Consider the following 26,093-nt stretch of genomic DNA (forward strand, 5'->3'; position numbering starts at 1 on the left):
TGTGGTTTCTTTACTAAGCTTGCAACTGCTTTCTATTTGAGCTCTTATATATTTGGGACAAATGAGTCATGGGAAGTTTCGGTTTACCACTGCTGGTAGAAGCATTGGTACTATTTTCCTTGATCTGATCTGCCTGTTAGATATGGGACACAACAGAAGTTATTCCAAGTTGTTTGCTTCTGGATATATTTTACATCTGCAAGCTTTAAAATGGTAGATCCAGACTTCCTGGAAGAACAGACGATGTATTTACTTGAAGCTGACTCGGGTTTACTTGAGTTCATACTCACTTTGGCTAAGTCACAGAGTGAGGGAAGGTGTCTGGGAATAATGCTTCCATTTTTATCCTGTTCATTCCTGAAAAATCCAACAGGAGATTCTTTTCACTCTAAAAGTAACTATTCTGTGTATAAAGCAGTATCTGGATATCTGATCTTAAATGGAAATGTTATCTGAAAACGGCACCGTCTTTTGTAAAACTTTAAAAGTACCCTTTATTCTTAGCCTTTGGAAGGGGAGTCCAGGGGGAATGACTACAATAGAAGCTGATTACTTACATTGCTGCAGTGTATTAATTCACACTGGATCATCTCTAGTGGGCAGAATTTCAGTTCTTCTTTAGTAAAGGCAATTAGCAGAAAATAATCTTTTCTCAATTCTAAAATCACACTTAAACATTCTAAATGAGGTGAAGAGTAAGCTGCATTGTCCTGGAGCAGGTATCTCAAGAAGCCCCCTGCAGATCAGGTAAAGGCTGAATGCCTTCTAAACCACAGCAGCCTCAGTTCAAACTCCAAACTCTGCTATCCACAAGCTGTATGACCTTGAGAAAGCTTCCTCATCCGTAAAATGGGAATGCTATCACACTTCTTGTAGGGTTGTTGTGAGTTGAATGAGATAAGGCATGAAAACACTTAGCCTGGTGTCAATCACACATTATGCAAAATAATAATAATAAAAGAAGGAAAGAAAGGGATTTGAGATCAGAACTGCACCTTTGGCAGTCTTCAGGAACTCAATTCACAGAATGAGGTGTGTACTTGCCTTAGCCTGGATGAAGAGAGGAGGCCCCAACTGAGGCAACTGAAGGAGATGCTGGAACCACAGTGTGAACCTAGGTAGCAATATTGTGAACCTAAGTAGCAATAATGTGAACTGACAGCAAGGGCGCCATGAAAAAAGGCAAAGGTGGCAGAAGGGTAATGCACCCCAAGAACTCAAGAACTATCTGGGTGCACAAGTCGACACCGAGACAACCAGAGCTGCTTCTGAGCTCCAGAGCCTCTGGGTTAAACACCTGTTCATTCAGCCCCAAGTGGATGCTTTCAGCTTACCGAGATTCGGCTGAGACACGGCCATGGACCTCTGGGGTGCTGGGGTGGAAGTGGCCGCAGGGTGGAGGTTCATAGGATTCAGAGGCTGATTCATCGCCTTCCTAGGGTCTTGCCATGTGGTGATTTTTTCTATGTGACTAAAAGAAGGAAAACAATTATCTTTTTAATTGTCAGCATGATTATCTTTATCACCATCACCAATAAGTTAAACGACGCTGACGCTGGCTCTTCTTCCCGTAGGATCTGCTTATACGTGGCTGACACAGGGTTTTTATCCAAGGTCACCCTTGCCCACATACCCCTCCATCCAAGGGCCCCAGCAGGGACTCTCTGAATACAAGCACATGACTTAGATGTTCCAGCCACCCCTAGATGCAAAAACCCCTCTTAAAGGTTTTCTGCCCCACCACTGTATCTCCTCCCAGCCAAGGAGCCTTGACTCCCCAGCTCCTCAGATGCTTCCCTGCCATTCAATCACTGGGATGCCGTGGTGGGAACTCCTCTCCCAAAGCAGGACCCTGCTCTCCTGCCTTGCCAACCCTCCTACGCTCCTCGGATCATATAACTGACCTAACGAGGACACCTCTGCCGGTCTCAGCCAAAGACAGGGCTCTTGAAACCAACCTCGTAAACATGACATGACTGAGCTCTTACTAAGAGCAAGGAAGGCACTGTGAGGTCCACACAGGTAATACGTAAAAACCCTCAAGAAGCTTATGTTCGACTCAGCAAGGTTAACAACTGTGTAGCTAGAGTATACAGAATAGCAGGAATTAAGTGTAGGAAGATAGATTACGGAGAAACCCAAATGTCAAGGCATGAAGGTTTCTGAGGGCAAAGACACGATTAGACTTTTGGTCATACACAACTTCCAGTATTTGTTATTGTGACTTAATCTCGGAGAAACTGGCCCAACATAGCTTCTGTCCGGAGTTTCCATATGTCCTTAGAAAGATAGACAGGACCTCCAGCTTTGTCTGCCTCCTCCCAAACCACATCATAAGTCATTCCTGGTGCTTTATGTACCCCATGCCATAAACTCTTTTCTGAAATTTTATTATATTTTTCTTTTAAAGATGAGCATAATCATCTGGTGCCCTAACTTTGTTTTACGAACTGTATCGGAGTTCTCTCTATAGTTATTAAAGACAACAAACTCTGATAGCAGAAACTAAATGTCAGCCTTTTGTTCTAAGCCTTACAACTAGGTTTGCCTCTCCCAAAGTAACTGTCGCTGTCAACCCCCACACACTACAGACCCTTCTAGATCCATATGAAAAGGAGCATGATTGTTCTTTCAGTTAAACACACCTTAATTTTGAATAACAATGGCTCCCTTTGAATCTTTAGCATAGCAAACCACTATTACTATCTTTTAATTTAATCATTTCCCTCGCAGGAGTTGTATTTTTCTTTTCTTTTGCATCATTTCCTCGCATTTGAATGCTGCTGCTGCTAAACTTCTTCGGATTTCTTTATCCTAGACAGCAAGTTATTGCACGGGGAACTCATCCACGGCCTTGAGTGAAAACCTGGATGTTTTCCCAAGAAGGCCTTTAAATGAGTGTGATTTAAAAAAAAAAAAAAAGTCAGGCTTGGTAAAGCAAGCGTAATTAAGTTTAACTGTTGCGTTTCCATAGTGTAAGAGCTATCGAGTCTTCAAAACATAATCCAAAATGAACGGGGAAGAATAGAAATGTTAAAACCAAGACTGTCCTGTTCAGAAAAACACAAATAGGGGGGAAAGACTGAACTAGAGAGATGACAATCACTTACTTAAGCACAAAAAGTTGAAAAAGAAAGGAACAATGGTCTTAGTTACACCTTCAGTTTAACGATTATAATTCTGCTGAAAGCTTTCATAAAATCCTTTTGTCAACTTCTGGTCGAGTGGAAACTCATCACCAGCCTCAGGGGATTTGTCATCGCCCTTCAGAGTCAGGAACCAATTGATGAGGATGTCAGAGTTAAGTAAACTCCCTTTAGCAAAGTAATTAGAGCTAAGAAACCCTTTGACTAACATTCCTTCAGGACCTACATTATTAAAACATGTTTGTCCTAGGTAGGTCTGTCGTACATACTTTTCACATGGTACCGGAAGGAAAGGAATCCTTCTCTCTTTCACGAGTCCTTTCTTAGACCCTCTGATACCACGGATCTCGATGCTTCGCCAGAAGCAGCGAGATCACAGCCACAGTGAGGGAGAGTGATGCACGTCTGCTGGGGTCCGGCACACAGCTACTGTCAGCGGTAGGAATGACATAGGAGCCAGGGCGATCCGTTCCCAAATGCTGGTCCCCACTCTCCTCTCTCATTCTGAACCAGTGGGCTGTGGCCCCCTGAATCTAGGGAGAGCAGAGAGGCCCGCACCCCAAGTGGTAAGTGAGCCCAGCTTGCCTAAGGACGTCACCACAGCTGGCTAGCCTCCATCCTCGGGAACAGAGTGCTAGGGCGTTCTGGGAGGACCCTCTGGCCCCATCTCAGAGAGGTCTGGCCCCAAAGAGGTACAACTCAGCCGTGGCTTCCAAGTCCTAGAACTCCCCCAGGACCGTGGGAGCCTCCTCGGCCCACCCTTCAAAGCCTTTGCCCAGCCAACGCTTTGAAAGGAGTTTTGTTCCCAGCAGATTTGTTAATTAAAAGTGTCACTCACGGTATTCCCCAAAGACTAGAGTACAAGAGGGAGTCTTAAGTGAGCAGTTCTCATTGCTCAGAAACAACTCTGAGCAGAAAGCCACTGGAATTCCCAGCCTCTGCACACCCACCCGTCGACCAGACAAGCAGCTTTGCTCTAACGCTCGCTCTCAGGATGTCCAGGGTGGCTCCCAGTCTGAATGCCAAAAGCAAGGGCATTGCTCACAAGAACTTGATACATTGCTCATGATTGGATTTGAAAGCTACATTCTGCTATTGTTCAAACCATTTCGCTGCCGTCTCCCCGTTCCCGAAGGCAGGCTGAACCTCTGGCTCTTTCACACTGCTGCCTCATCTCCGCTCCCTCTGAGTTACTGACTCATTTCCTTTCTCGGATTTCTCAGTGTAACCTTACTGTCTGCCAGGACCCGCAGTTGAGCTGGATGAATCCGCACTGCCCTGCTGCTCCCACCTCTTCCCCGATTTCACTCCCTTGCTGCCGAGTCTTTCCTCAAACCCAGTGTCTCTGCTGTTTCTAAAAGTCTCCTCTCTCCTGAAAATTTGTGTGTGTGTGTGTGTGTGTGTGTGTGTGTTCAATCTGCCTACGTATGTGTGTTCGATGAATACATATGCTGTACCATTCTCATATTAGAAAATGGAACAAAAAAGGAAAAAAGATATCAAACTATTGACGGTGATACATGAAAATAATAGGCCCACTGGTGCTGCTTCTTTTATCAAAACTCTCTTGTACTTCCCAGGTTTTTAACAGTGACTATGTGTTGTTTTCATAAGCAGTAAAAACAAAAATACTCAGGAAGATACAACATGACAAAAAGGAAAACGATACATGGTCATGCAGGTCATAGGGTACTAAAATGTGATTGAAGATAAACTGTAGATTGGGCTTGTCACTGTCGTGGGGCAAAGAAAGAACTAAGGAAATGGAATCAATCACCTGGCCCCATGTTGTTTATAAGGAAAAATACCAGTTCCGAAGGAAGAGGAAAACTCTTCCTGACACCTCTTTCCTGGGCTAAAAAGGCCTCTTTCCTGGGCTAAAAATAAAATTAAAAAAAAAAAAAAGCTTGTAAGGGGTTCACAGGGAGACCCTGGGTGCCTACAACAAAAATAATGGGAATGGTCTTCTCTTTCTTTGGCGGCCCCTTTGACCACCATTTCCCAGACTGCCTCATTCCACAGCTGCAGAAAGAACCAACCAACTCCTCACCTCCAGCCACATCAGGAGCCTCTGCTCAGAGAAGTGTCCAGGTCGGAAAAGAGCTTCAGCTGTTTAGGAACTGTAGCTTTCACTCAGGGGCAAGAAAGGTCGACACTTCTCTAAGATGTCTGGCTGTAAAACTGTTGTGTGAAATAATTTTTCCTTCTTGAATTAATATGTTCTTCAATAGAGACACTGATTTAGAAAGCCATTTTATTTACTAGGGAAATTCTGTGAGGTTGAAAAGTCGTTGAAATGAGTGGAAGAGGAGGCGGCCCCGCCACCCTCCTGGTCTCTCGCCACCCTCCCGTTCTCCCGCCCCTCTCCATCTGGTCCCGCCCATCAGCCTCCAGGGGATCATTAACTTAGTTCCTATTTCCTCCCCTCCAGCCTCCTGCGTGACCTTTCACCTTGAAGCACGAGCACAAGAGCCTCCAGGCTTCCCCTCCTCCAGTCTTCCTGGTTTTCCTCCAACCTTCGTCCCTTCCCCCACCCCTCCTGACAATCCGCTTCTCCATCCCACCTCTAGACTCCTATCCCAAGGACAGCTGGGATCCAAGTCACCCCTGGGTCCTTGTCTGCCCATGAAATAAAAGTACTACTCACATCGGCATCTTCCAGACACACAACCTACTGGTGAGACACTGCGTGTTCTGGAAAGTTCAAAGTCTTGCGTCACACATACCTGAGGGTTTTTTGTTTTTTTTTTTAAAGATCGTTATTTATTTGACAGACAGAGCAAGTATGAGCAGGGGGAGTGGCAGAAGGAGAGGGAGAAGCAGGCTCCCCACTGAGCAGGGCACCTGACACAAGGCTTGATCCCAGGACCCTGAGATCATGACCTGAGCCGAAGGCAAATGCTTAGCCAAATGAGCCACCCAGGTGCCCACACATGTCTGAGTTTTAATGTTACCTCTGATCCTATGTGACCTTGTTGGACAAGACACTTCACCCATCCTGGTCTCAGCACCCAGATCCACGAGATAGGAGTAAAAGAAGCTAACAAACGCACCGGTTTCTTGTTGCAAGAGTAAAATAGGTCTGTTCAGGGAAAATAATGACAGTCAAAGTCACCTGCAGATTTCATGACAGTTCACAGGGCTTCCCAAGCTCACCTCCCCAGCAGTGAATGTATGCAAGGCCGCCACAAGCCCAAGGGTGACAACGTGGGTTCAAGTTTACTCACCAGCATGAACTGTACGCCTGTTGTGCACAACGCGCTACGTAGGTATAAAAATAAAAAGCATTTTGTAAATATAAAACCCTGACTAGCAGCAGAACCATTAAAAGCAGAGATAAAATCTTATCTGTAAAAATAGAACCCACCGGCTTCTTACAGCCCAGGAAAAGGCCTGGCGTTTTTGAATGAATTTATCCTCCAGCCCATGACCTATTACACTAACTTTATGGAAGGAAGCCACACAACAAAGACTTTCTGAAATAGAGAAGGTCTATGTAATACATTTTGTATTGCTGGAAGCATACAAAGATATAAAAATAGAAATGATTCTGAGTGCTTGATTTTGAAAAAATTTATAGAGTTCTTAGCAACATAAGCGGCTCGCCTATTTCTATGGGCAAAGATTTCATCTTTCAATGTAAGTGTTTTGCCTTTTTACTCCCCCTCTTCTCCACCCTCACTGCTTTAATATATTCGAGTTTCACATTAGCGTCAGACATTACTCAGGGCTCCCCGCCAGCAACAGAGCTGTTAGGACGGGACTTAGAAGTAGCCTCCAACGGGCCTCTTCTTTTCCACCACGAACTAGCTAGGCAGTTAAAGAGAACCACACCAATGAAATGGGAATTTAAAGGCAGCCTGGGGTTATAAAACCAAGGCCGACTGATTCAAAACTTAATTCACATTCAATGCCACTTGGTTACAGTCCCCTGAGAATCCCAGGCTCTCTTCAAGTTCTCCCTTCACTCCCTCTTTTTTGGGGGGTGCTAGTATTTCTCTTCCAATGGAACGTAAGCTCTTTCAATGACAGGAATGACCCTATGGGGCATAGCAAAGTGCTCCGTACATAGTAAGCATTTGCAAAACAATACCCTTGCAACCCCCATAATATTCACAAACCCAATTTGGGCATAAGTAAACTGTCTTTTTTTATTTTATTTTTTAAAGATTTTTATTTATTTGACAGAGAGAGCACACAAGCAGGGGAAGTGGCAGGCAGAGGGAGAGGCTGAGCAGGGAACCCGATGCAGGACTTGATCCCAGGACCCCGGGATCATGACCTGAGCCGAAGGCAGACGCTTAACGAAAACACTAAAATGTTTTCTGATTTACCAGACCAATTCACCACCCTCTTAATGTGATCACAAATGTACATACACTGAAGATTATTTGCTTAAAAAGTGCTAAACGAACTTTGCAACTTGCTTGTGGTGAACCAGGCAAATTAAACCCATCAGTGTTAAAAATGGAAATTGAAACAGATTTGCGTGAGGCTGATAATTTCCCAGAGGGGGCTTGCCAAGTGAGTTTGATCCATTGTCAGCAGACAACAAACTCTATGCCAGTATTTAATCCTGTGCCAGATGGCAAGAAGACTTGTCCGAGACTCACGTTAAAGTTCTGAAAATATTCCCCAGTTAAAATTAAAAATACAAAGAGGCAAAACACTGGTTTACTTTTTTGTTGTATTTCGGGAATAAATGCTGCCTGTGTCTCAATTACATTAAACAGTTACATTAAAGTGTGTTCTTATTTAAATTTTAAGACCTAGGAAATGATACATCATATCTTATTCATATCTTGCATTTCTTTGATTGGCGCCTTTTGTTTTTTGTTTGTTTGTTTGTTTTTGCCAGTGGTACTTAGCTCTTCCGACAGACACCAGAGGTGGATCTTAACCACAAGAACAAATACAGCTGGGGGTGCACACTAACTAATTCTCCCAGGCCCAGATGTACACTCTCTCCAAGTTACTTCCTCTGCTGTCCCCTAAAACGAGAACATGGCAGAAACTGACCACATGTGAGCCCCTGAGCCCCATTGCGGGGTGAGCCTCATAGCAAGGGGAGCTGCCATGGCTGTGACAGCTCACAGCCCACTTCTCAACTGGCAACTCAACCTGATTAGTAGCCATCCAGTAAGCTGTTCCCCGATGCTTAACCCTATCAGTCCAGTTGGATAATGGGGAGGAGGCTTCTGAACTACAATACACTGACAATCGGAAATAAAGTGCTGGCATTTCACCTCGCTGAACAGATGTTTTATTTCATTTCCAAAGCCACCCAACTCCTTCCCAGGTTTTCATCCTTCCTACTGTCACCCTAATCGGTGATTCTTTGCCTTTACAAAGCAGCTTTCATAACACTGTAGTTGGTTACAATTCTTTTTCTGTTCTGCCCAAATCCTGAACAGTACCATCTCTTGCTGGTCCAACGCATTAGAATAAAAGATACAAAGAGGTAAAAAGTTAGGCTGCAAAGGTGCATCGCTGACACATCCATTAGCAAAGCCTCTGTATCATTCACAGATTAAATCCCAAAGCCATAGAGACGCCCTCATGCCATACAATAAAGGTGACTGTTCACATAATGGAAGTGTGCCTCATGAGAAAGCTCATCCTTCTTTGAAACCACAGGAAATTTATAGTTGAAAGGTTCTGGTCAGATTTTCACTTAGGCAGCTCATCAAACATCGCTGCAGTCTATGACACAGGCATAATAACTCATATATAAATAGGGGATTTTTTAGGATCCTCTAATAAAAGATGATACGAGACCAGAAGCATTATTTTGGTGCATGTTTCCGGTCTCCACCATTCACTTGCCAATTCAAAAACATTTCTGAGTCCTCTGGAATTCTGAATGAATGGCAGGGATTGTATTTTTAACTACCAGGCTCTAATCCTCGACTTCCAACACAGCCATGCCAAGAAGCCTCCCCTTGTTTAAATTAGCAGCCGTGGTGGCCACGGCAGCGCGCAAGGTCCACTAGCACTTCCGTTGCAGCCAGCTGTGGCCATCTATCTCCTCAAATCCTCTTCACCGAGCGAGCACTGCCGCCTTTTCTGCAGACTCAGTCCCAAACCCGCTCCGTCGGGGCAGAAGCCGAGTCAAGGAGCGCTGCCGTCAGCCCCAACGTGCAGTGTGAGCCCACTTGAGGCTGTCACATCCACAGTTCCTACAGGGGCTTACGTTCCTACAGAGCACTACTGCCAGGATGCGGAGGAAGGGGGCAGGATGTATGCGCCCCTCCCAGAGAAAACCATTTTGGGAAGCCAGTGACTCAGCAACACAGGCCCAGGGTGTGACACAGCCACCTCACCTCAGACGGTGAGCCACTGTGTCAGAGGTACCCCGATATCGCCCAACACATGCAAACCTGCCTTCACCTCTGCAAAGTGAACCAAACTCTTCCTTTTTTTTTTTAAGATTAATCTTTATTTATTTGTCAGAGAGAGAGGGAGAGAGTAAGAGCACGAGCAGAAGCACAGGCAGAGGGAGAAGCAGGCTCCCCGCTGAGCAAGGAGCCCGATGCGGGGCTCGATCCCAGGATCATGATCTGAGCCAAAGGCAGACGCTTAATGACTGAGCCACCCAGGCGCCCCAGGATCAATACTGCTCTTAAAAGATTTATAAATCATGCTAAATTTCTCATGTGGAAACCAAACGACTATGTAAGAGTTTACTTCGCTATGTTTTATTTCCAGATACCAAGTGTATTTTCCCACTTTCCCCCTTTTCACAAACAAAAACGGGGTGGGAATGAGAAGTGGAGAAAGGACGAAGTTCTTTAGGAATGGTGACTTCTAGAATTATCAATAGGCAGTGGAATGCGTTCATCCATTTATTCATTCGACAAGCGTTTACAACGGGGACTTCCATGGGGACTCGGTTCCCAGAAACAGTTTTGGAAAATGTGGAAATGTGGGGTGTGGTGAAAGGAACAACTGAAAATCCTTTAAATGGCACATGATGTGCAGTCTAACTAGGCTTTGTATACTTTCAGGAAAAGTCCAAGACAGCCACTTCCTTCCAGGGTTAAGACATGGTACTGTTTCTACAGCCAAGCTCCAGATGAAGTGACGCTGTCCCCAAATACTTATGTTGGGATTTGCATGTAGTGTCGAACTCGTGCCACTTAAACAGGCATACAGCCGTAAGTGCCTTGTCGTCTTCCGCGCCAACATGGACCTATCAGCAGACGATCGTGGGCCCTAGGAGCTGGCAATCAAATTAGCGGGGAGCTAGTGGCCAAGAAATAAGGAATGGTGTGGAGGTTAACAGAGCACAAATCCTGTTTTTATTGTAATTATAAATGGTCGAGAGCCTGACATTCTGTCTTGATAGCTATGTGTTCGATACGCTCCCCCTATCAGCTGCGTGTGACATCTGGGGAGCAGCTTTAATCTCGCAATCATTTTTTAAAAGAAGTTTGTTTTTAAGCCACTGAGTTACTTTAGAACACTAAAATACTTTGAAAATTGTTTTTCCAGGCTCTCCGTGCCCAGCACATGTTTCAACGTGTTGTTTTTCCAGTTGTTCTTCCAGTGTCTTAGATGATGGACCGCTTGCCTGCTCCGAAGCCACTCTGGACAGAAAACAGCTCAGCTGAACTGCAAATGCCCTCCTTTCTCTTCTTTCTAATGGGGACAACTGAATTAAATGTCACTTGCCCAAACGAAGAGGGCAAAGCCTCCTCAAAACCAAAAATTCTTCTGGATTCGTCTAGCTTCGCTTCTATTCAGGCGAAGAGATTCAATTCTTTTGTGTTGGTTTTGTTTTTCTAAGTTCCGAGAAGAGGATGAGCCACCCTGGGCTCCGGGCATCAGAGCCACTGTGTGCACGTGCTTGGGAGACGTGGCCCAGCTGGCACAGGAGAGACTGGCCGGACCCCACCCCCAACCAGAGAAACACTGGAGTGGTTTTCAGAGCCAGCGTCCCATTTTTGCAAGAAATGATCTGGAGGATGGAAGACAAAAACTGAGGCATTAAAGGAGATTTAGTTAAGCTTCAGAGGCAGGAGGGGAGAGGACCACTGGAGACCTAGAAAATCACTGGACAACACTACTTAGGTTTCGTGTTTTAAGCACCCCCCCCGGGGGGGGGGGCCTGGGTGGTTCAGTCGGTGAAAGCGTCTGCCTTCAGCTGAGGTCATGATACCAGGGTGCTGGGATTGAGCCCTACATCGGGCTCCCTGCTCAGCGGGGAGTCTGCTCCTCCCTCACCCTCTGCCTGCCATTCTACCTACTGGTGCGCTCTCTCTCTCTCTCTCTGTCAAATAAATAAAAATTAAAAAAAAAAAATAAACTCAGCCCACGTATCTTTTCACATGTATTTCTTGGCCTCTTTGGTTGAAAGTATCATCCAAATGAGGCAGAACATTCTATGGTATTCTTGAACTTTGCCTCTGCTATTAACCAGCTAAGGGAACACTGTAATTTCACCTAGCATCTCCAGGCCTCAGTGTCCTCCACTGTAAAATGGGCATAAAAATATCCATTTTATGAGGTTGTTTTGAATATTTCATCAAGTAACAAAAATAAAGCACCTGCACAGTGCCAGACAGAGATGGCACTATAAATAGATACATATATTTTTAAGATTTATTTATTTGAAAGAGAGCGCACGTGCACTCGAGGGGCAGAACATGGAGCAGAGCTCAATCCCACGACCCACGAGATCACGACTGGAGCCGAAACCAAGAGTCGGTTGCTTAACCAACTGAGCCACCCAGGTGCCCCATGACACTATACGTATTAACTTCCCCTTTATCCCTTATGAAAACCTATCCCAGTGGTTGAAAGGGATCCAAAGAATTCAAATGCACAAACATCAGCAAACACACTATGGTACAATGGACCCAAGAAAATGGGGGAAATAATAGTGAACATCAATTCACTCTAAAAACTATAGATATACTTGATTTCACATACAGTGGCTAATAACTGATTTAGAGGAAAAAATATTCTCAAAAGACAAAAGAACTAGTTAACCCCCAGCCCTCGGGTGGTTCCTCCACCTTTGTTTTGGTTTGGTTTTTCTTGCTTTATTTGTTTGCTTTGCATTGTAATAATATCAACTCTCAGATCCAGTGTAAGAAAAAGCCAGAGCTAATAGGGCTGTGGTGTCTTTGTCAGGGAGGCACTTCCGGTGGTGATGAGCATCCCATGTCAGCACACAAGACTTTCTGCCCACGTTTAAAGTAGAAAGGGACCTTAGCTTGAAGTGAAAAGCAAGATAAGATTGAACACTAGAAAAATAATATCTGATGGCTTTCCATTTTCTCCTAACAGTAATGCTCAGGAAATTTTAGGCCAATTTAGTTTTGTAATCATTTACAAGGTGACAATCGTTCGCCCCCATGGTTCACCCCAAAATATAGGTACAGATCAGTTATAGAAATGCAAGAAGACCTGAAGCTTCTGTGACTCCACAAATGGAAAAACAAATTTAGCCTAAAACGTACTATAGTTTTATACAAAATATGTTTATGCAAACTCCAGACAGAGTTAACCTGGTACCCACAGGTGGAGGTTTAATAAAAAAATAGACTATTGCTTTAATTTTTACTTAACAAAGAACAGAAACATGTATCTGTTTCAATTTTTCATGACTTATTTCCCCATCCAAACCCCACTGTTCTTCACTAAAGTAGCTGGCATTATTTCTCATATAAAATAAACATCTGGGGCACGTGGGTGGCTCAGTCAGTTAAGCGTCTGCCTTCGGCTCAGGTCATGATCCCAGGGTCCTGGGATCGAGCCCCGCATCGGGCTCCCTGCTCAGCGGGGAGTCTGCTTCTCCCTCTCCCACTCCCCCTGCTTGTGTTCCGTCTCTGGCTGTGTCTCTCTCCGTTAAATAAATAAAATCTTAAAAAAAAAAAAAAGATGGGAAAAAAGCTTTGATAACCAGTCTGAATAACCAAATCAAAAAACAAAGTGACACTAGATTTGGTAACATCTAGACAAAAGCAATAACAATTTGGCAATAATGGTGACCCTTAATATCCTCTCACTGAAGGAGAGAACTGACCCCACCCAAGAGGAGAAAACCAGAGGCAGATGAGTCCTGTATTTTCTGAGCTGCTGATGGCCACACCACAGCATGAATGAAATCAAACATTTATGTTTAAACATCGACTTGGGCAGTGCAGCTTTTTCACTACGCTTTTTACTTAAACAGGCCAGGAGATTTTTCAAACAGGGAGAGCCACCTTAGTTTGGTTAGTTTATTAATTCAACCTACAAATAAGTTAGAAATTGAGGAAATACGTGTGAAAAACATTTAAGTTCTCAGGCAAATGCCCTTCCAGTATTTGGAATAAATGTTCTATTTATACAGATAATACATTTTGAAGAAAAAATTGTAAATATACCAAAAATCTGCATATCGCCCTCTGCAGAATGTGTGATTTAAACAAAAGAAAAAACACAGCTTCAGGAAAATACCTTTTCTTTCTTTTTTAAGGATTTATTTATTTATCTTAGAAAGACAGACAGCACAAGCGGGAGGGACAGAAAGAGAGAGAGAATCTCAAGCAGACTCCATGCTGAGCATGGAGCCCGATGGGGGCTCGATCCCAGGACCCCAAGATCATGACCTGAGCCGGAACCAAGAGTTAGACGCTTAACTGACTGCACCACTCAGGAGCCCCAGGAAAATACCTTTTAACACGTCCATAAAATGCTTACAAAAGAACCACAGCCTCACTAAAGGTCACCCTCGCATATTACTACACTTAAACTGGTACCATCTTTCTGGAGGGCAGTTGGTCAACATGTAACAAGATCCTTGAAAAAGCTTTGAGAGGGCAACTCCACTTCCACAAAGTTTATACCAAGGAGACAATGTGACAGATAGGGCAGAGGTGGCTGCCTGCTTCTGAATATCTGCTTTCCCCTTCTTCCAGGTGCTGGGTATGAGACTAAGTTCTAGATAACAAACAGAAGTGCTATGTGGAATTCTGGGTAAGTTCTTCAAATGGAAGAGAGAGACTCTTCTGAGTCCCACCTTGCTCTTTCCTCCAGCTTGGAATGTGAACATGATGGCCAGAGCTATAGCAGCCCTTTTGGAACATGAGGAATGAAAGCCATACAGTAAGGACAAAAAAAGTAGAAAAATGATAAATGCATGTGAAGCCACCAAACCAGCACCTGACTGCCTTACCTCAGATTTCTTTAATGTTAGAGATAAATAAGCAATCTCCTTTCATGTCCCTGTTAATCACAAACATAACTCCAGATCAATACAAAAAGTATGCAAAATGTATGAGCAGAGATGCCCATTGTAGTTTTGTTTGTATCTTAAATGCAGTAAGTGGCTAAATAAATTATGGTTCAGTCAGATAACAGAACACCGAACAGACATCATAAATGACATAGATCTGTATTTGTTTAAATGGAAAGATGTTCACAATACATTGCTATGTGAACATGATCCCATTTTGGTTAACATACGTACATAGGAATGAGGGGAAAGCAGGCTTTATTCAGATCTTTAGATTTCTTTGTATTTTCTACATTTTAGACAATAAGCATCATTTTCTTCAATCAGAAAAAGGGAACGCGAAAAGCTATCCTCCCCCCAAATGAATTCACCTCCTGCTTAAAAAATAATGTGGCATTCCACATTTGAACCTACAACTGCTAATTACAGCCTCTGAGAATAATTCCACAGCTAAGAGTGCAGGGTTGAAAATCTTGTCAGTCCCTTAACTGTGAGTTGGAAAAGGCACCATCGTAATACTCCCATGAGTGCTTAGCCTAAAGGCTCTGAACCAGAAGTGGCCCAAGAGAGGGTGGAAGGCAGTAGAAGGAAGGGATAAAGAGAATCAACGAACATTCTATCATTAAGCAATATTTTAGGGCTGTCTCTGGCAGGTGTTTGAGCAAGGGGGAGAAGCTGAACGAGGTGACAACAGACGGGAGCAGCTCTCCCCTTGGGCAGATCAAGCGGGCCCTATCATCCCGAGCACCATCTACACTTCACAGGACAACGTGAGGCATCTTATATCCAGCACCTGTCCGCTTTGGAGACTCCCAGCTGCAGTGCTGTTACTGCTGTCATCTACCTAACCCAGAGGGGAGAGGCATTTGTTATACCTAGAAAGATTAGGATGAAATCATCTTTGATTGTTCTTAGGAAAGAGAATGCATAACTCACATAACTGTGTTTGTTTTCTTCTTGTAATTCCTGAATTTTTCCTTTTTTTTTTTTTAAAGGAAGAAACCCTTGTGGCTGTATTTTTCATTTTTAAGCCCCATGTTGATTATATAGCCACTCCAAATAAGGGTTTAAATTTAGTTTAATGACCAACCACAAGCCTTCTTCTTCATCCCACTGCAAGGCACTTCCTGCCTTCAAACCCTTTACGCAATTGCCCATTGACTTGGAGAGGAACTCCGCAAGGCGCGAGCAGGATACACATCACAATATTGTCAGAGGAAATGCAATTTTCTTTGCAGGATACATTCAGATTCTTCCTTTCCACAAGGCTTCTTAAAATGCCACTGAAATTGATGGAGACTTTAAATATGCCTTCAACTACTTAGTAGTTCCCCCTGTGGAATAATGGGTGTAGAAGGTCTGACAACACAGCAGAGAATTAAAAAACTACTCATGGAATAAATGACGAAAAAAAGAAAGGAATGGATGAATATATCTAACGGGCTTCCTTTAGCAAAGCATTTTACTTCTCAGTGTCTGTATCAAATGAATCTTATGCATATCTGATATATCTTTGTCCACAAAATATTCAAAAAGCTCATCCCAGAAGATTTGTTCTTTACTTGCCCCCCCTCCCCCGCCAGAAGGACATGAATGCTAGAGAGTGCTACAACATCTTCTAGAACAGATGAAAATGATTGGTTCATCACTATTCCATTCAGCAAACTGACTGAGCCTCTATCAGGTGCCACCCACCATGGGCCCTTGAAAGTACACCACCTCTGGCATATGTAACAGACACTCAATAAATGTGTGTGGAATGAATGAAGGAACTGGTATTAATATTCATTAATACTGATAGTCATGAAAATAATTCATACTGGCCATACATCATAATATTCACAATAATGATGGCAATAATAATGTCCGATGGTAACAACTGACATTTATATAGCATTTACTAGCTTCAAAAATTATCTTATTTTGATCTTCGCATAACAGATTCATTCATCTCCACTTTTAAGATCCAGAAACTGAGTTGAGAGAAGTTACATGGCTTAACAGATTCCTTGAGGCTCTGTAAGGCACACTAGAGAGTCCAATCTTGTTCTCATGGTTGGGTCTGGGGCTTTTTCAACAACATGCCTTGTGAACCAAAAAGGCTGACGTGGATTAAGTCAGATCATTAGGAAGGAAGGAAAAGGGAGTAAGGACAGTCAGTGCTGCTGTGAGCTTGACTCTGTCCTGGAAGCACATCTCCTGCAGACTCAGTCCTTTGGAGGAAAGGGCCCCGCAAGATTGATTCCTCCCCCTCTTGCTTCAATAACACACCACCATCCTCCTCGTCCCTCCTGAAGCCCTTGAGTCACGTACTGTCGTGTGCAAACTTGCCTGCCAAGCTGACCTTTTAACTGCATGGTTTTAATCAGGCCCTTCCTGTCAAGGAAAGGGATTCTCGTGACAGTAAAACAAATTAGCTCCATGTGATCCTGTAGTTGATGCTAGGGTGAAAGGAGAGGAAGAAATACAAATACTACTTTAAAAACATAAACCGGGGCACCTAGGTGGCTCAATCAGCGAAACGTCTGCCTGTGGCTCAGGTCATGATCCTGGAGCCCCAGAATCGAGCCCTGAGTGAGGCTCTCTGTTCAGCGGGGAGTCTGTTTCTCCCTCTGCCTGTTGCTGCCTCTGCTTGTGCTCTCTCGCTCCCTCTCTCTCTCAAATACATGTTAAAAAAAAAAATACAAGTAAAAACCTAAACCAAATACAAAGCAGAAGCCAAACTCTCTGCTATGACTTAAAAGGAAGAGGTAAATGGACCCTGAAGATAGATTTGGAGATGCAAAGGTAGCAACTGAATGCACCTGCCATGAGCACTGCTGGAAAGCTGAGCCAGAGGGGCGGGGGGATGGGGGACGGGGGCGGGGACGGGGGGTGGGGGCATGATTTTAAAGGCCCTCCCTCCTGTAAAGTCTGTTCCTTCAGAAACCAGTCTCTGGGGCGCCTGGGTGGCTCAGTCGTTAGGCGTCTGCCTTCGGGCTCCGGTTGTGGTCCTGGGGTCCTGGGGTCCTGGGGTTCTGGGATCGAGCCCCGCATCGGGCTCCCCGCTCCGCGGGAGGCCTGCTTCTCCCTCTCCCACTCCCCCTGCTTGTGTTCCCTCTCTCGCTGTCTCTCTCTGTCAAATAAATAAATAAAATCTAAAACAACCATATTTAAAAAAAAAAAAAAAAAGAAACCAGTCTCTGACAATAACAGCTTCAATCTGACTCGTCTTTAGTTTTTATTAATGTTGATTACTAGGAAAAATATTTGAATAAGGTTGACGTTCCATAAAAGTGTTCATTCTACAATGTTAGGTTACTAGTCTTTATAATTGACTACGGCTATAATTCAACACATACAGTAATTTTATCAGAATTTCTCAGACGAAAGCTCACTTGCCAGGCTTATCTTAGCCTCCTTTTGTAGAAAGATGTTGAAAAAAAAAATGTTCAAAGGAACATTTTGGAGCAAATGAAGAAAATATAGTTCATTTAGATAGTCACAAAAAGTCAAGTTTTTGTCATTTTCTTCTTGATTACATTTCAGGCACTAAAAGGTCTCTATCCTTTCTGACATTATAATACAACAATTATTTTGACTAAAAGATGAAAGTGTGTGCTACATTGGGGTAGTGGATACTAAGTCACTGTGAGGTAATTAGGGGGAAAGACACTTGAATCTGCCAATCTCATCACTGCATGGAAGGACATCATCTGGCATTTGAACCTCAAACCTACTTCTCAGGTAACAAAGGCTTTCGGGCTCACACTGTCTGTGAGGAGACAGGGTTATGGGCAGGGTAGCCTCAAGTGTGTTCCACAGGATTTTAGTCCTAGAAGATCATCGTCCCCCACACCTGCACCCAAAAGAGTTGTTACCAATTAAGTCTGGGAAACACTGAATGTTCTATTTCCCTCCTAAAATTCACATTACATGCATCGTTATAAAAGGCCCTGGATTTGAATAAGCTTAATCCAACATTTCTCTGATTTATTTTAGGTGTAATCTTTTTTTGTAATTTATTAATATGCTGTAGAATACATTTTAGGAAATGGAATATACCATTTGTGGTATTTATTGCAGGCACACTTCCAATTCAGTTCAGCAGCACAGTCTGAACACACACAATATGCTTCAGACATTACAGCAGTATTTTTATACCCAGATGACCAAAAGTGAAAAACTACAGGCAGTTCCTACAAAGAGTCACTAGGCAAATGTTAGTATGTTGCTATGAAGCCCTGATTCCAAACATCCTAATGACAAAGTTTATCCAAATCAGAGTTACAGAGATTAGAGATTAAGACAAAGGCATATACTCCCATGGATACAGACAAGTGTGTGTGTGTGTGTGTGTGTGTGTGTAACACAAGTTTAATTTCAAGCTTTTATATATGAAAATATATACATATATACATGTATGTATGGATTCCCATAAATGGAAGCTTAAAACTAAACTTCTGTGTTTAAAAAGTAAACGGAGTTGTTTGCACCCAGAAGCTGTTAACCTTCCTCCTTACTTTCAAATTGGGAGCCTCTGGGTGTCTATTCTTAGTGTACTTTCAAAATGTAGTTTCCCTTGGCTCAGGGTCACAGCTGCAGCAAAGCACTCAGGGTGGCTCCTCTCCCTCCCCTTGAAACAACTGGTGGGAACCTAGTACTCAGCCATCAACCCAGCTGTTCAATCTCACTTTCTAACTTTAGCAAGTCACTTCGCAACTCATGTCACTAGGGCATGCCACACTGAAAACCACACTAGTGAAGGTAAATTCCTATCCCCACTCAAAAATCTCCAGGCACACAGAACAAAATCACACTCAGATGCTTACAGCAGTATCACCCAGAGGCAGAAGGCAGGACCCACGGGACCCGATTTACATGGGGCATCCCAGTGATCTAAGAAAACATCACTATCACTTGACAGACACTACAAACCAGCGGGCCTCCATCTCTTCCCCCCATTTCAACGCATTAGAAAGTTACCTATTAGCAGCTGCAGGGCCCAACAGCCTAGAGTCTAGAAGACCATGAACACCAACGTCCGGTCAGGAGTCTGGCACACACTGCACCATCTGTCGACCTTCTTACTAGAATGCAGGATGCATGCTTTTCCACACTGTTAATGTACCATAAAATTATCATGAAGCCCTCATAATGTAATTACTTGCATTTAATTGATTATACATGCCCTCATTGTAGTTTTCTTTCTTTTTTTTAACTGCATGCTCATTGTAATGACTTGTCCCAAAGCCAGATTTCAGAATTATTTGACTGTTTATTATCCTTTGAGAGTTACTAATTAAAATAATTTCCTTCAGTGAAGAGAGTTGCTCTTTTCCTGAATTTGCCTTGACACTGCTCACAACGGAGGAGAACTCTAAGAATGCCTTGCTAAGCTCCCCTGTAATTGACCGCCTCCATTGTTAACATATGCGTGGACTTAAAAAACATTAAACGACTTACACAAATGGAAACAAAATGCCCTTTGAGTTCTATTGATAACTTAACCTTTAGGGTTTTGGATGAAATCCTATTTCTCGGGAAGCAGGGGGAACAAACTGAATGAAACTATTATGTAAAATATTGTTACGGGAATTATTTTGTGTGAAAATATATACAGTATATCATTTAAAATATCTTTGATTGAAGGTGGGCTTTCATAACTCCTAACTAAAATATACGCATCTTTTATGGCTTCTCTAATTCATGCTCCATTTTTCAGGGAAGTAGAGGTGATTTTCAATAGGCAAACGAAACCAAACTATGACACTGGACATCAGGAGACTGGCACTTTCAGGGGGTGACGGGGGGTCTGGAAGAGAACAGGAAGGGTGTTTCTTGGAACTGGGGATGTCCTGTTTCTTGAAAGCTACTGGTGTAAAAATTTGTAAAAAATTCAAGCACTACGCTTAGGATCTGTATACTTTTCTACAAAAATTACACCTACTTTTTAAAAGTAATTAAGAGAGGGGTGCTTGGGTGGCTCAGTCTGGTGAAGCATCTGACTTCAGCTCAGGTCATGATCTCAGGGTCCTGGAATTGCGGCTGGATCAGGAGGGAGTCTGCTTGTCTCTCTCCCTCTGCCCCAACCCCTGCTTGTGCTCTCTCTCTTCCCCACCCTTAAATAAATAAAATCTTTTTTAAAAAGTAACTAAGAGGGGCGCCTGGGTGGCTCAGTCATTTAGCATTTGCCTTCGGCTCAGGTCATGCTCCCAGAGTCCAGGGATCGAGCCCCACATCGGGCTCCCTGCTCCGCGGGAAGCCTGCTTCTCCCTCTCCCACTCCCCCTGCTTGTGTTCCCTCTCTCGCTGTCAAATAAATAAAATCTTTAAAAAAAAAAAGTAATTAAGGGCGCCTGGGTGGCTCAGCTGGTTGGGCGACTGCCTTCGGCTCAGGTCATGATCCTGGAGTCACTGGATCGAGTCCCGCATCGGGCTCCCTGCTCGGCGGTGAGTCTGCTTCTCCCTCTGACCCTCCCCCCTCTCATGTGCTCTCTCTTTCTCTCTCTCTCAAATAAATAAATAAAATCTTTAAAAAAAAAAGTAATTAAGAGAAATTACTTCAACTTTTAAAAGTAATTTCTATAAAAGAAAAAGGGATATAGTTGCCATCTAGCAGAACCGTAAGAGTTAGCCTAAGATGTCTACAAGGAATAGAATTAGGTTTAATTTTTTACTTTGTTTTTTTTTAAAAAAAAAAAAACAGTGCACAATAGGGGTGCCTGGGTGGTGCAGTTGGTTGAGCAACCTACTCTTGGTTTCCACTTGGGTGGTGGTCTCAGGTCATGGTCTCAGGTTGTGGGATCAAGCCCACCTGGAGACCTGCGCTCAGCGCGCAGTCTGTTTAGTCTCTCTCTCTCCCTTTGCTCCTCTCCCCTGCTCTCTGTCTAAAATGGATAAATAAATCTAAAAAAATACATAGTGCACAATATTTCATTTGAACAAACCAGTGTAAAAGAAAAATCACACCTGGGATAATTGAAAAAATTTGAGTACGTACTGGGTATTAGATGATATTAAGAAATTATGGTATGGGGCGCCTGGGTGGCTCAGTCGTTAAGCGTCTGCCTTCGGCTCAGGTCATGATCCCAGGGTCCTGGGATCGAGCCCCGCATCAGGCTCCCTGCTCCGCGGGAAGCCTGCTTCTCCCTCTCCCACTCCCCCTGCTTGTGTTCCCTCTCTCGCTGTGTCTCTCTCTGTCAAATAAATAAATAAAATCTTTAAAAAAAAAAAAAAGAAATTACAGTATGTATCTTGATATGATGCAGTAAGAAATTCACAAAATGATTTATGTTGTGTTGTCAAAATTTTTAACCTAATGTCATCCTTAGGAACCCATGGGGGATATTGGTTTAAGTCTTAAAAAAAAAAAAAAGAAGTTAATGCTGTGAAAAAGAAACAATTGTAAGGGGGAGAGAGGGACACTGTTCACTGTTCTGAATCAAAAGAGGGACAGAACAACTAAAAGGCAGTATGTGAACCCCGACTGGATCCTGAATCGGGCACGGTGTGGGTACCCGCAACTAGGAGAATCTGAGTAAGGGCTGCATATTAGGTTATATTATTCAACTAAAGTTAATTTTCTTGGGTGTAAACATGGTATTTGTTATTGTCTAAAAGAATGTCCTTATTCTTAGGAGATGAATGATGAAGTATTTACGGTAAAATCTCATGTTACCTGTACCTTGCTTTTAAATGGTTTAGTAAAACCTGATGAGGAAACAGGATCAAAAAGACTCAATGATTTTCCCTCTGTTGCATGCCGACAGCAATGACTACCGCATTCTGCTTCCTAAAAGTCTCCATGCCTCCAGGATCCACCATGAAGGAGAGAGAAAAACTAAAATAGCATCTGAATGTACTCATGAATATCAGCATAAGCATCCTGAAGCTTAGTTGAAAATATAAATAGAAGAATATACACAGATGAAAGGTGGCAAAATGTTAAGAATCATTGAATCTAGATGAAGGAAAAATACACTCTCTAAACACTATTTCAGGTTTAAAAATGTTCAAAATGAAAAGGAAAGACTAAATCAATGTTAATTTTGTTAGGTATGAAAATGGTAATTTTGTTATGTAAGAAAATGTCTTTATATCTTAGAGATACCTATTGAAGTATCCAAGATTAAAATATATCAGTTATTTGCTTGAAAATACTTTTCACTAAAAAATATATGAAACAAATGTGGCAAATGTTAATCATTCTTAAATCTAGGTAAGGGGTATATGATGAGTCTTTAATACTGTTTTCTCTACTTGCATGTTTGAAATTTTGTATACTAAAATGTCAAAAATACCAAGTTCTGTGATATTCCTCCTCTCTTTAACAATAAAATCCTTCCCAAATCCTTTTGGTCTCGAGTTATCATAATAAATTTCAGTAGACTTCTTCCCCAATTAACTTTCAAAGTTCTTCATAAATTGGTAGAGCCTGGGGAGACACCATTAGTTTAGTGGACCTAGAATTCTCATTCTTTGTAAACAAAGTCAAATAGCACACTTCCCTCTCAACTCCAGTTATGACAGTAATTAGGGGAAGGGATGGTTAGTGTCCTAAAGGAAATACTCAAGTCTGTTCTGAAACCTGACAATTCTCTGGATGTTTTCCAAAGACAAGCCATCACATTCCTGCCCTGCTCTCTCAGATGCTACCATTCATAACACAGCAGCCTTCAGGAATTCTGTTTTTTCCTTCTGGATCATTCTCCATTGGGGAATTAGCTCCGGTACTTCTAATACCCTTGCCAGACCCCCAGAACCTAGCACCACAGGTGATCTGTAACCTGCTACCGGGACAGCACCTAGATCACCTTCGAAAAGGAGAACCCACTTCTCTGTAGTTCTCCAACCCTGGGAACCAAGCAACCGTGGATTTTAATCCAAAAGGCAACGGGTAGTGCAACAGGCCTTGGAGGGGGGCCTTGGAGGGGGACCTGCCCCTCTTATGCATTCTCTCTGTGGTTAGGACAACAGAGGGCAAAAGGCCCTCGGAGCAGTGTCTAATCCCATAGCCTCAGCCTCTGGGCTGTAATGCACAACAGGCAACGGTGTGGGCAGTGGGGCTAGAAAGAATCTGGCTGAAGCTCAGCTCTGCCACTTACTAGCTGACCTTGGTCAAGTTACTCAGCCTCTCTTTATTTCTTGGTTTCTTTATCTGTAAAATGGAGATAGCCAATGCTGGTTCATAGGTTTGTAAGGGGTGAGGGAAAACAGCTGAAGGTGGTCAAAAAGTATAGACTTCTAGTTATAAGTTAAACAAGTCACTGGGATGTAATGTAGAGTATGGTGACTATAGCCAACACTACCGTATTGTACATTTGAAAGTTGGTAGAGAGATCTTCAAAGTTCTCAGAACAAGAAAAAAAAAATGTGAAACTGTAAGGTGATAGATGTTAACTACACTTAGGTCATCATTTTTCTATACATCTATCAAATCATTACATTGCACTCCTTAAACTTACACAATGGTGTATGTCAATTATAGCTCAATAAAACTGGAAACCACTTCTAATTTTCAAAAAATTTTTAATGTTAAAAAGAAAAGAGATCTGGGACCAGACTCTGTTCTATTCCTAACTCCTATATTTAATACTTGCATAAACTTGAGCAAGTTACTTAAGTGCTCCGTGAATCCAAGTCCCATCAATACCCGTGACATACAAAGACCTTAAAACAAAGTCTGGCAGGTAGAAAGCCATCAATAAGCATTAGCTACCATTATCACTATTATTAGGACAAGAGTATTCCCCCCACAAAGCTTTCTTGAAATTAACGTTACTAAGGCAGCTAAGGCTTTTAGCCCTAATGTCTGCACATCATAATTGTTTATAAATATTTGCTATTATTATTGGGTTTCCCAATAACTCTGTTAGGTAAGCAAGGCCGGTGTTAGCATTTTACTGATGAGGAAACAGGATCAAAAAGACTCAATGATTTTCCCTCTGTTGTATGCCGACAGCAATGACTACTGCATTCCACTTCCTAAAATTCTCCCTGCCTCCAGGATCCACCATGAAAGAGAGAGAAAAACTAAAATAGCATCTGAATATTAGCATAAGTATCCTGAAGCTTAGCTGAAAATATAAAATAGCGGGTGGCTGGCTGTCCCAGTAGGGAAAGCGTGTGACTCTTGATCTCGGTTTGAGCCCCACATTGGGGGTAAAGATTACTTAAATAAATTAATTTAAAAAAAAAGAAAAAGAAAATATAAAATACTAAGTGCTGGGAAAAATCACAGACTGCCCTGAGAAAGATGCTGGGAAGATGTGGACACAAGTGTACTTTGTCCTATTCCAAGTTTATGCTGGTTTTTAAAATCACATTTTAAATGCACAGAGAGGGGCGCCTGGGTGGCTCAGATGGTTAAGCGTCTGCCTTCGGCTCAGGTCATGATCCCAGGGTCCTGGGATCAAGTCCCGCATCGGGTTCCCTGCTCCTTGGGAGCCTGCTTCTCCCTCTGCCTCTCTCTCTGTCTCTCATGAATAAATAAATAAAATCTTTAAAAAAATATTTTAAATGCACAGAGAGAGCATCCTTTGAAAAATAAGTTTGTCACAAGTGTTTTTGGAAAGTGAGTGATTATTTTCCCTAAAGTAATAAGCCCCCCTTATCAATGCTATTGTAGATGCGGATTTTTCTGTACCTTTTTAACTGAAAATAATCAGCATCTGTATTCAAGAGTCCATGCCTTCGGGTGGGTGCTGTTGGTCCATCTCAGGCACAATGATGGTCCCAGAACATGTTGACAGTGCCTAACACAGGTGCTGCTGCCTGACCTATAGTGGACCAGGAAGGCCATCATGGCAAATTCTCCCAATAGATGCTTCATCTCATCTCTGTTTCTCAGTAGCATGTCGGATGAGAAGCTAACAGGGCAAAACTCACAGCACAATGCCAAAGTCCAGAAGACAGCTCAAGAGCATCTTCTTGAAGCTATGAGTACTAGCTACCACCCAGCTGTTGGTCTCCTATAGAATCTCAAGAATTTCACTTGCACCATTATCTCATTTAATACAATAATCCCGCAAGGAGAAATTATTATCCCCACTTTATGAATGAGGAAACAGAGGTTCGAAAAGCTGACGAGAGACTTGCCTGAAGCCCCACAGCTCATAAATAGTGTAGGAATTCAGACCCAGGTCTGCCTGGCGCCAAAGCCAAGCACTCCTGAAATTTTCTTTAATCTTCTTGTTAGTGTCCCTTGGAAGAAAAAAAAAAGAAGATACTCAGAATCTTAAGAATCTGAATCCAAAATTAAAAGAAAATAAATATTTTTAAGAATTAAGCCCAGCAGAGTCCAAGAATTCCCCCATGGGCTCTGTACGGAGCAAGACATCACTTTCCAAACAAATGCAGGCGGCGGGGTTCCCGCCCCTGCACTCTGCTTACACGGAGCATGTTGCCTCCTGCGTGGTTCGCGGGGCCATCCACAGTGGTGACCACAGCCTCAGGTCCCCTACCAGGCATCCCCGGCCACCTCCCTACTCGGACATGAACATTCTCAGGTCCAGTAATACCTGGGGAGGTGGGTGAGGTATTAAAAGACAGAGAGACACAGAAGGACACACACACACACACACACACACACACACACACACACACACACACAGAGAGAGAGAGAGAGAGAGAGAGAGAGAGAGAGAGAGGAAAATAGGAAGGCGGGAAGCGCTCCCTCTAAGGAATGTGATTCCAACGCTGAGCAGCAAGGGGGAGAAAAGCAGTTGACAGCCATTATAT

At 43.0% G+C, this 26,093-nt stretch overlaps 1 protein-coding gene across 2 annotated transcripts in view; it reads right to left on the reverse strand.

Moving 5' to 3' along the window:
• WWTR1 (WW domain containing transcription regulator 1) overlaps positions 1-26,093 on the reverse strand; it is a 133,119-nt gene that overhangs the window by 52,904 nt on the left and 54,122 nt on the right. For both annotated transcript variants that reach the window (XM_027582481.1, XM_027582480.1), the window contains one exon: positions 1,335-1,471. In XM_027582481.1, coding sequence (XP_027438282.1) covers positions 1,335-1,471 — 137 coding nt within the window. The remainder of the gene's footprint in view (positions 1-1,334; positions 1,472-26,093) is intronic.

This window comes from Zalophus californianus, chromosome 1 (assembly GCF_009762305.2).
Source record: "Zalophus californianus isolate mZalCal1 chromosome 1, mZalCal1.pri.v2, whole genome shotgun sequence".
Taxonomy (NCBI): domain Eukaryota; kingdom Metazoa; phylum Chordata; class Mammalia; order Carnivora; family Otariidae; genus Zalophus; species Zalophus californianus.